Source organism: Plasmodium yoelii (genome assembly GCF_900002385.2).
Source record: "Plasmodium yoelii strain 17X genome assembly, chromosome: 13".
Lineage (NCBI taxonomy): Eukaryota > Apicomplexa > Aconoidasida > Haemosporida > Plasmodiidae > Plasmodium > Plasmodium yoelii.
The window spans coordinates 2,497,240-2,509,320 of NC_036185.2; the positions used below are offsets into that span (position 1 = coordinate 2,497,240).

The 12,081-nt window shown below is 22.6% G+C and overlaps 4 protein-coding genes across 4 annotated transcripts; 1 reads left to right on the forward strand and 3 right to left on the reverse strand.

The window, feature by feature from the left end:
• Nucleotides 1–1,375: 1,375 nt before the first annotated feature.
• Nucleotides 1,376–2,576, reverse strand: PY17X_1361200 (casein kinase II subunit beta; the record flags this gene model as incomplete). Its single annotated transcript, XM_724266.1, has 2 exons — nt 1,376–2,065; nt 2,208–2,576. 2 exons carry the CDS (start codon nt 2,574–2,576, stop codon nt 1,376–1,378), a joined length of 1,059 nt encoding a protein of 352 aa, XP_729359.1.
• Nucleotides 2,577–4,302: 1,726 nt separating this feature from the next.
• Nucleotides 4,303–5,772, reverse strand: PY17X_1361300 (sporozoite protein essential for cell traversal; the record flags this gene model as incomplete). The annotated part of the gene is made up of 5 exons (XM_022957294.1): nt 4,303–4,676; nt 4,755–4,828; nt 5,074–5,204; nt 5,379–5,458; nt 5,706–5,772. 5 exons carry the CDS (start codon nt 5,770–5,772, stop codon nt 4,303–4,305), a joined length of 726 nt encoding a protein of 241 aa, XP_022813734.1.
• A 2,540-nt stretch (nt 5,773–8,312) lies between these two features.
• On the forward strand, nt 8,313–11,005 carry PY17X_1361400 (myosin A; the record flags this gene model as incomplete). The annotated part of the gene is made up of 3 exons (XM_723865.1): nt 8,313–8,408; nt 8,517–8,654; nt 8,786–11,005. 3 exons carry the CDS (start codon nt 8,313–8,315, stop codon nt 11,003–11,005), a joined length of 2,454 nt encoding a protein of 817 aa, XP_728958.1.
• A 636-nt stretch (nt 11,006–11,641) lies between these two features.
• PY17X_1361500 (DNA-directed RNA polymerases I, II, and III subunit RPABC4, putative) lies at nt 11,642–12,081 on the reverse strand (the record flags this gene model as incomplete). The annotated part of the gene is made up of 3 exons (XM_022957295.1): nt 11,642–11,664; nt 11,781–11,873; nt 12,021–12,081. The coding sequence occupies 3 exons, from the start codon at nt 12,079–12,081 to the stop codon at nt 11,642–11,644; spliced, it is 177 nt and encodes a 58-aa protein (XP_022813735.1).

Consider the following 12,081-nt stretch of genomic DNA (forward strand, 5'->3'; position numbering starts at 1 on the left):
TAACAATAGCAATAATAATAGCGATAATAATAGTGATAGTAATAGTGATAATAGTAGTGATAATAGTAGTGATAATCTTAGTAGGCTATAAAACGCTTAAGCCTATTTTTGGTATTGCAATTGAATAGCTTATTACATATATAGCTATTAATTTCGTGAAATTTGAAAGTGTGTATATATATACCCCATTATCAATATATATTTTTTTTTAATCTTTTTTGTGATAAAAAATAATATTATAATAATAATCCTAAAATAATAAAAAAAAAAAATAGTATAAATAAGTTATAATTTTTTTAGTGTTAAAATATGATTTTCAATTTTTCTTATTATTTTATGGATATTCAAAAAAATATGAAAAAAAAATAAACCAAGTAACATTTAGTATTACAAAAAATAAATTTTTTATTATCCTCTATATAAGCGCATATAAATAAAATATATGTAAGCAATGCAAACATATCATATAGGAACATGAAGTTATATATTCATGTGTGTAAAAAAATGTATATCATATATCCTATATTGTTTATATAATGTTGAAAAATATAAACATGAGCAATGATAGAAAGATGATTAATAAAATATTTCAATTAAAAAGAAAAAAAAAAAAAAACAGTTTTTATGAACATCATATATATTGTATACCACGCAATGGGTATATTTATTAAAAAAAAAAATTAGCTTTTGCAATATAAGTTGAAAAATGCAAAAAAAATATAATAATGATATAAATTATATAAATTAGTTATAAGCCAGTTGTCTGTATATAGATATGCACAGGTGTAGGGAATAATATACACAATATATAGATTTTTTAATTTGATGTTTTGAATTATTTTATTTTTTTTTTTTTCAATTTTATTATACCATTAAGCATATCATATATGCCAAATGGGATATATATATATATATGCACAAAAATCTAACATTTGCTTCATTCTTGATTTATTGTATAACGATAATTTATTTGTGTATTTTTTGTAATCTGTATACATATATATATATATATATATTAATCAAATAAAGTATGAGATATGTCATTGTGGTTATTTAAAATAGTTAATATTTTTGATAACTATATAAAACTTATAACTTTTTGTAGAAACATTTTTTTCCCAAGGCACAAAAATGTGGGTCACCCAAAAAAAAAAGAAATAAAATTTTAATGAGATTGGATACAAAATAAAAGTGACATATATAAAATTGTAAATATCTTCAAATAATATCTATGACAATAAGTCAAATTTATTATCTTTCTATAAATATTATCATGGTTATTATTTTTTATGAAATATAGGGATTTTTACTATGATTTATAATTTATAACTATTTTAACTGCTTAAATATCCCCCATTTTTAGATGAAATATAATTCAAGAGAACTCTTCAGAAGATTCACTATTATCTTTATTCATTTCTATATACATATTTTCTCTTATGTCCCTATTTATAGTAAATCCACATATTTGTGGGGTATAATAATTTTTTTTTTTATCAGATAGTATATTAAATGATAAGGCAAAAAAAGAGGCAAAACTAGTACCAAAATAAGAACCATCTAATTGATTAATTAATGAATTTTTATGAGGATAATATGTTTCACAACATCGAGGACAATATAAAAGTGGACTTAAAAATTTAGGTACTTCTGATATAGCTGTTGGTAATAATTTTGCATTATCACAATATATACTTGGGCATGTTCCATAAATACCAGATTTATATTTTTCTCTCATAAGAGCTAAACCTTTTGAAGTTAAAATAAAACGACTATGTATTAAACCATATAAGCATGCTGCATTTTGTTCATATATATCTTTATTTTTATATAACTCTTCTGATCTTCTATTTATTTCATCATCATCTTCATCATAATCATCATCATCATCATCATCGTCATCATCGTCATCATCTTCATCTAATATAATTTTTAATAATTTTTTAAAATGTGGTACTTTATTTTGTAACCCAATTAAATTAAATTCATCTCTAATAAAATCCTCATCGACTTCTACTAAAAATATATTTTGTTTTAGCTGACAAAACCACTCGATCCATGAGACCTACAGATGAAATAAATATATGATATGAAAGTGGAGGAAATGTATTCAAATTTTCCAAATAGCTTTACAATGTACATTTAAATGAAAGTGTATAAAATTATGAATTTTTATTTTTTATTTTTTTTTTTTTATTTTATATTACCGTAGCCTCGTTAAAATCGTCTTCATCATATTCGTCATCATCATCATAATCATCATCATCATCGTCATCATCGTCATCATCATCATCGTCGTCGTCATCTTCCTCTTCTTCCTCATCTTCTTCATCTTCCTCTTCTTCTTCTTCATCCTCTTCCTCTTCTTCCTCTTCTTCCTCTCCTTGTTCATTTCCACCATCTTTAACTTCTAAACCTGGAATGTGTTCTTCAATTTCATCATGGTCATATTCTTCCTCTTTATAATCGCTTCGTATTTGGTTATCAAAATATTCACCTGAAAGTTCTACATCCTCTTCCTGATTATCTTCTTCTTGAAATGTATTATTTAGGCTATCATCTGATATATGATCCATGCTATTTTTTAAAAAAAAAAATACTATTTAAGATACGTACTTGATATATATATATTTTTTGGACCTATATGTATTTATATAGGTTTATTTATATGAACTACCCAAAAATTGAAAATAAAAATTTTCCAAATATAATTTTTGAATTGATTTTAAGAACATATTATTACTATTATGTAAAGAAATGTATATAATTATTTACAGATATGTTTATACATAAAAAAAAAAAAAAAAAAAAAAAAAAGATAGATAATAAATGAAAATAAAAATGATAACAATAGTAATATAATAACAATAACGCATAGATATGTGGATAGATATAACATACAAAATGATACAAAATTCCCTTTAACATGCCTTTCTTTCTTTATTTAATTTCATTGTACATATTTGTATACATAACTACGCTCGATTTAAAAAATTATAAAAATATCAGCAAGCGCATATATATATTATATATATATATATATATATTTCAATTCTTTTTATTATTCCAACATTGTAATAATATATATGTATATATATTACGTATGAATTATGGTGCTCATATGAGTATATAATATGCGTACTATAAATATTTTATAAAATTAATAAAAGTAATAACGATAATAAATATGTATGTAGGCATCACTAAATATATAACGGAAACATTTTACATTTAAAAAAAAAAATATATTTATTTATATATTTTGGCATTTATGTAAAACAAAAAATCAGCCCAGCTATATTTTTGATATTATTCCGTTTTCGGTAGTTTGAAGAAAACACTCTTCAATTATTTCTATACATATGGTGATATAAAATGGGATGTACATACATACTATATATTATATATATATATATATATATATATATGTATGTATATTATATTTCATGCTTATTATATAACACATATTATTATAAAGGTGGGAATTAATAGTTTTGGTAAAACTTGATGATATTGAAAAGCTTCCTTTTTTGTACCCAAATATCGAAGACCTTTATATATAAATATATTTATATGAATAGTGAAAACTTTTTCACGATAAAAAAAATGAAAAATCATAACAATATATTCTGAGGAATGTTAACAAACATATGAATAAATAGTTTATATAAATAAATTCATATATTTTATTTATTCTAAACTTAATGATTATAATATAGTATGCACTATATTTTTCCGAAATAAAAAACATTTTTAAAATACACTTCTCTATAAATTTTATAAGTATTTATATATTTCTCTCTATTTTTTCCTTAGATCATATAAAATGTATGATTTTTTATTTATTCTGATTTTTGTGATAATATTATTAAAAAGGGTGTAGAGCATTTAGAATAAATTAAAGTCTACATATGCATATTATTTATTGTGCGAGATGTTTTATTTAAATCTTATAATTTAATACTAGTATAAAAATTGGAGGTAAAATATTTGTATGCATATATATATTTGGTATGTGTGTTTAAAATAAGAAAAAAACATAAGTAAAAATTTTAAGTTATCCATATAGACACAAATAATATTCGGAACAAAATAATATAGAATTAGCATATTTTTTTGTTATATTTAAATTACATGAAAATTAAAAAAACATGCTTAAGTCTATATGTGTGTACTTATGTAAAATTATGTTTTAGAAATATAAGGCACAAAAATTTATTAAATAAAAAATCGAAAGAAAAAGGGTATGAATATTTGATTGTATATTTTTATAAGTTCAAATTTCGGACTGATATATATATGTTATTTTGAAATATTATTTAGTTTAATTTGTAAATCATTAATTAAATCAGATAACTTTTTTATAAAATCATCATAAATAGGAGTTATGAAGTTAATTAATTCTGATACCCTTATATTTTGGTTACTTACATTTTCATATTTCAATAATTCAGATTTTAGATTTTTGGATATATTGTCGTTGTTCTTTATTGATTCTAAAACCCCTTTTTTTGCTTCTCCTTTTCCATATTTTAAAATAATGTGATTTTTATTAAGTTCGTTTATTTGAATTAGGCTATTTAATTTTTTTAATATAAAGTCACAAACGTTTTTTATTTTTTCTTTTTGCATGTACATATAAGCATTTGAGGAATTGATAACGTGGGTTTTGTTGTCTGTAAAAAAAAATTATAATTATAATTATAGTTTTTTTAAAATACACACATATTATATATATACATATGTATTATTACTTTCAATGAAAGATCGAAGAATTCCATCTATAATATTCAATTTTTCTTCTGGAACAAAACTGTATTTTGATAGGCTATAAAATGAGAACATATATATATATATATTTATTTATTTTGTATATACACATATATATTTATTTTGTATGCACACATATATTTATTTTGTATGTACACATATATTTATTTTGTATATACACATATATATGTTTTTATTGTGAGTACCAAAACATTAAAATATGTTAATTCCCCTTTTTGGTATTATATATATAACCAAATTTAATAATAAAATAAATAAAATTTAATTATTCTTAAAACTTACAGTTTCACAACATCATCAGAAGTATCTTCAAACGAACCTTCTATATCGAGAAATAAATCTTTTATTGTTTGCTTTGTTGTATTTATATCATCACTAAAGTCATCTGAAATTTTGTCAAATTCTTCAATGATCTAAATATAAAAATTAAAATAAAAAAATATTTATTTGGTATTATTTGGTATGATTTGATATTATTTGATATTGTTTGGTATTATTTGGTATTATTTGACATTTATTTTTTATGCGTTTTTGTTTAATTATTATTCTCATACGTCAATATATATCGAATTTTAAAAAATGAATACCTGATTTTTCGAATGATCAATATTACTTTCTTTCTTAATATGTTTATCTAAAGTGATATTATTTCCTTTCGGTTCAATGCCTAAAAACACAAAAAAATAACAATGAATAAAACTTCTTCACAATAATTATGAGGATCCACACTTGTGGAAACCCATAAAAGTATATTATATATATATATATAAGTTTTAAAAATAATTTTTATATTCTCTCATAATAAATGTCTTATGAGTTGTATATATATATAGCTTCTCCTACAATGTGTAGAAAATATTTATGTTTCATTCATATTTATTTATCATATATGTGCATGTATTGTTATTCATTACTTAGATTAAAAGATAAAACACATTTTAAAATGATAAATAGGACTAAAATGGTAATTGATATTTTCATTGTGTTAAACGCTATGTGATAATTAATGAGAGTTGACTTTTGTGGATTTATGTCTCAAATCATGAAACCTTAAATTATTGTTATATAAGATTTTACACATAAAAGTTCAAATTTATACTATTGTGTGAAACCACGTTTTTTGTATTAAAAGAGAAATAATAAATAAATAAAAAGGAGTCTGTCTGTTTCATATTATAAATTATATATATATGTGTGTCTATGCACAATTAAAGACAACATAATCATATATTATATATTTTTTTATGTCTGTGGTAAAACGGGAAAGGAGTATATCCAAATAATGTGTAATAGGTTTTCATTTTATAAATTAAACAAATGCATAATATTATTTAAAATGAGAAATTTATAATTGTCCAGAACATATATAAGTGTATTACGCCTTTAAAGGCAAAATTACTCATTTTTTATTAAGCGATTGAAGATTCAAAAAAAAATTGAGCACATAAAAACTCCATAAATATTGGAATTATATTAAAAAATAATATAAACATGCATAAATATTTTTTTTTGGCTAGCCATAAAATTTAATGCCATATTGTTAAATGGTATACATTTTAATGGGAATTAAAGTACAACTTTATATGAAAAAGGAAACAAAAAATAATATATCAATTATATATACATATATTTATTCGACACCAATTTCCTATCTCGTATGTTAGACATGTTAAGTTCATAAATTCAGGAAATATAAACATATTAACAAAAAATTTATATTGACATAATTTTTTAAGCACGCATGCAAAAAGAAAAATAAAGCAAAATCTGTAAAATAAAAATTATAAATAAGAAACTAACTCGCCAATAGTCATCAGTTGGTTTTACTATTTAGGATGTAAACTTAAATAGTATATAATAAGATGACCTTTTTCCATTGTTTCTTTAAGCATCTATTCCTTATATTCAAAATATAAACTGTAATATGTTCAAATTAATTAGTATTTAACCAAAATCGCAATATTATCGGAAAAATATATTATAGTCATTTTTCTCTTGAGACCAAAACACAAACCTTATAAAAACGAATGTGTGTATTTTGGATATACGATGAAAACTTCTTAAACCTAAAGATAGGATATATCTATTTATTATAATAATCACCGTTATTTCTATTTATGTAGTTGCATTTAAAAAAATAATTTAGTTCATATATACTTAATTTTTTTTTTTAAGTATTTAAATTATACACATTTAATATATGTGTTCATTTGGTTAGTATTTATAAAATTCATAATAATATGACTTTTTATTCTAAAAATAATTTTAATAACTTAGTATAATAAAATAATTTCAATTATTGTGATAAGGAGCACCATATATTTTATTTAAAATTTCAGTTTGATATATAAGCACCATTAACCAAAATATATCTTTAAAAAATATAAGTGCGAGTGGGAGAAGCTTTATATATATAATTATCTTATAAAATATCATGGTATTTTTATACATACTTGCATGTGTGTATTAGGTTAATTACATTGAAGAATTGTATTTTGTTACAAACTAAAAAATAAAATAATGGATATTTGTTTTTGTGCATTTTTTTATTGTATATATTGGTTAAGTATATTATATATGTTGTTGTAACATCAAATATGTGATAATTTAATATGTACCATATTAAATAGTGATATCTCTAAAAAAAAAAAAAATTAATTTATACATGTAATATATATTTCATTTTTAAAAGGCGTGAGCAAGCTATATTTTTAAGAACAAAGCTATATCGAATTTTTTTTTGAATTTATAATTTTCTAAAAATTACATTTAAAATTATGAATTTTTTTTAATTAAAAATATAAAATTTATATATAATAAATTTTCTTATATTTACTATCATATAATATAAGTTTGTGTGTTATAGATATATTTATAATTATATTTTTTTAAATATACAGCTTTTTTTTTTTTTACAACTAAGTGTGCGCATAAAAAAATATACATATAGTAAAAAAAAAAAAAAAAAAAAAAAAAAAAAAAAAAAGCTGGATACTTAAAAAAAAAATATAAATTTACCTGACCCACGCAAATATGTTATATTAAATTATTACCATTCTATCGTATTATTTATTAACTAATTACATTTGTTACTTTCACATTCACTCCTTTTTTATTTACGTTAATTAAATTTATTATATTAACATAATATATTTTTGGCTTTTATTCCTATATATTTATTTGTTAAAAATGTTGTTTTAAGTTCTTATAAAAAAATATAAAATAAATATATAAATATGTGTATATAATATATATTATATATATTTGCAACTTTTTATTTGTTCTAGTTCCTTTTTTGTTTTTATTTATTTTTTGGTTCTTATACTATTATAATTAAAAAAAAAAGATTTATAATATTTTTTTGTTTTTTTATTTAATACAGGAATCTATAATATACTATATTTTTTACGTTATATTTTTAATTTTGATTTTTCTCGTTTTTCGTTTTTGTTTTCGTTTTTGTTTTTGTTTTTGCTTTTGTTTTTACTTTTCGTTTTTTTATTGTATTTCTTTATTTAAAAATGGCTGTTACAAATGAGGAATTAAAAACAGCGCATAAAATTGTTAGAAGAGTTTCAAATATTGAAGCTTTTGATAAAAGTGGAGTAGTTTTTAAGGTAATAGAAATTCCGCATAGTATATTATATATATATTTATTTATTTGCGTATTTTTCCCCATTTAAATTTGTCTGTAATATTTTTTTTTTTATTTTATTTTACATTAGGGATATCAAATATGGACAAATATATCCCCAACTATAGAAGAAGATCCCAATGTTATGTTTGTTAAGTGTGTTGTGCAACATGGCTCTAACCAAGATAAATTAAATGTCGTTCAAATTGACCCACCTGGAAGCGGAACGGTTAATAGCCATATAAAAAAAATATATATATTTGAAATAAAGCATGATAGTGAATTGAGATCATAGATATTATAACATTACATAAAGGTGTGTATATAAATAAATATATGTTCATATTTCTTTCTTTTTAGCCATACGAAATCGACGTAAAAAGTGCATGGAATTGTAACTCACAAGTAGACCCTATGTCATTTGGTGATATCGGTTTATTAAACCACACCAATACACCCTGTGTTCTTGATTTTTTGAAGCATAGATATTTAAAGAATCAAATATACACCACTGCTTGTCCTTTAATTGTTGCAATAAACCCATATAAAGATTTGGGAAACACAACTGATGAATGGATTCGTAAATATCGTGATGCATCTGACCATACTAGATTACCACCCCATATTTTTTCATGCGCAAGAGAAGCTTTATCAAATTTACATGGTGTTAACAAGAGTCAAACTATTATTGTCTCTGGTGAATCTGGTGCAGGAAAAACCGAAGCAACAAAACAAATTATGAAATATTTTGCTTCATCAAAAAATGGAAACATGGATTTATATATTCAAACAGCAATTATGGCAGCTAACCCAGTTCTTGAAGCTTTTGGTAATGCTAAGACAATAAGAAATAACAACTCATCCCGTTTTGGTCGTTTTATGCAGTTGGCTATATCTCATGAAGGAGGTATACGAAATGGTTCAGTTGTTGCATTTTTATTAGAAAAATCAAGAATTATAACTCAAGATGACAATGAAAGATCTTATCACATATTTTATCAGTTTTTAAAAGGTGCAGATAGCAATATGAAATCTAAATTTGGTTTGAAAGGCATTAAAGACTATAAATTATTGAACCCAAATTCACCTGATGTCGATGGTATAGATGATGTAAAGGATTTTCAAGAAGTAATAACCTCATTAAAAAATATGCAATTAAATGATGAGCAAATTGAAGTAATATTCTCGATAATTGCTGGTATTTTAACATTAGGTAATGTTAGAATAGTAGAAAAAACGGAAGCTGGTTTATCTGACGCTGCAGGAATTCATAATGATGATATGGAAACATTTAAAAAAGCATGTGAATTAATGTTTTTAGACCCTGAATTAGTAAAGAGAGAGTTATTGATTAAAGTTACTATTGCTGGAGGAAATAGAATTGAAGGAAGATGGAATAAAAATGATGCAGAAGTATTGAAATTATCTTTATGTAAAGCAATGTATGAAAAATTATTTTTATGGATTATAAAGAATTTAAATAGTCGAATTGAACCAGAAGGTGGATTTAAAGCATTTATGGGTATGTTAGATATTTTCGGTTTTGAAGTTTTTAAAAATAATTCATTAGAACAATTATTTATTAACATTACAAATGAAATGTTGCAGAAAAATTTTGTCGATATTGTATTTGAAAGAGAATCTAAATTATATAGAGATGAGGGAATATCAACTGCTGAATTAAATTACACATCTAATAAAGAGGTAATTAGTGTATTATGTGAAAGAGGAAAATCAGTTTTATCATATTTAGAAGATCAATGTTTAGCACCAGGAGGATCAGATGAGAAATTTGTAAATGCATGTGTTGTAAATTTAAAGAGTAATGAGAAATTTATACCCGCAAAAGTTGCATCAAACAAAAATTTCATAATACAACATACTATTGGTCCAATTCAATATTGCTCTGATAACTTTTTGCTCAAAAACAAAGATGTGTTAAGAGGAGAATTAGTTGAAATTATTTTAGGTTCTGGAAACAAAGTAGTTAGTGGATTATTTGAAGGTCAAGTAATTGAAAAGGGTAAAATGGCTAAAGGTTCATTAATTGGTTCTCAATTTTTAAATCAATTAACTTCTTTAATGACATTAATTAATAGTACTGAACCACATTTCATTCGATGTATCAAACCAAATGAAAATAAGAAACCATTAGAATGGTGTGAACCCAAAATATTAATTCAATTACATGCCTTATCTATTTTAGAAGCCCTTGTTTTAAGACAATTAGGATATTCATATAGAAGAACATTCGATGAATTCTTGTACCAATTTAAATTTGTAGACATAAATACTTCTGAAAATTCTTCACTTGATAGTAGAGAAAAATGTAATAAGATATTAAAACTTTCAGGTCTTTCTGATGATATGCTTAAAATAGGAAAGACAATGGTATTTTTGAAACAAGATGGTGCAAAAATGTTGTCGAAGATACAAAGAGAAAAACTTGTAGAATGGGAAAATTGTGTAAGTGTAATTGAAGCTGCAATTATGAAGTACAAACATAAGCAAAATGTTGAAAATAACGTATCTTCTCTTATGAGAGTTCAAGCTCATATAAGAAAGAGAATGGTTGCTTAAGGGGAGATCCCAGACTGAGACATAATTTATACACACGAGAGCAAATACATACATGGATACATATTCATTTTTTCGTTTGTCTGTATTTTTTTGTATAATATATTTTATTTTTTGTATATTACTCCGACGTTAATTGATTTATTTGGTATTTTATTATTATATATTTTTTTCGATATCATAACTATAGTATAGTATATATAGATATGAATATAACAACTTTGCCCTCAATCCGCGTTTTACATATGTATACATATAAGTATGTGTATGATTAAACGGAAATTGTTTTATTAAATATATTTTAAAGATCATTTGGCAAAAAATAAATAAAGTTTATCTCTTATGTATACATATATATGTGTGCAAATAAAGGGATATGTCGCTCATATATAATATTTGAATTGTTTACTTTTTTTGGTAGCTATTTTTAAAACAATATAAAAATATTTATAGTTTGAAAGAAAGCATTTATAAAAAAAAATTAAGAAAAGCTGTTAAATGTTAAAAAAATGATAATTTTATTGAATAAAACGATGTTATTTAATATTTGGTATGGTTGCAATGAACATAAAAATTACAAATTAAAAAAAAGGATAAGACAAAAAACGTAAGAGAGTGTGGTTACAAATTGTATCCTAATTATCGAGCTTCATATTGCATAACTATAAAAAGAGGAAGGGAATTTTAAAAGATATATATAGCATGGATGTAATATATATATAACATTAAACGAATAATTATGTAATGGTAAGGTGTATAATAAAAAACAATGGTTTACCTCGTCGGCTTCTTTTCTTAAAAAATATTTTTGATCCACAATTTTTACATCTCAGTGAAGCATTAGGTGGTATTACTGTATCAATTCCGCATTCTGATTAAAAATATAAAAATTAATATGAATAAATGAAATGGGGAATTAGAAAAAAAACTATACTGAACTTTCATTCATATATTATACATAAATATGAGACAAGAAATAGATAATTTGAAAACTGTTTTTTTCTTAATATATGTATACCTCCACAAATATAAACAACTGGGTCGGTTGATATATCTTCGTCATGCTCTCTTATATACAT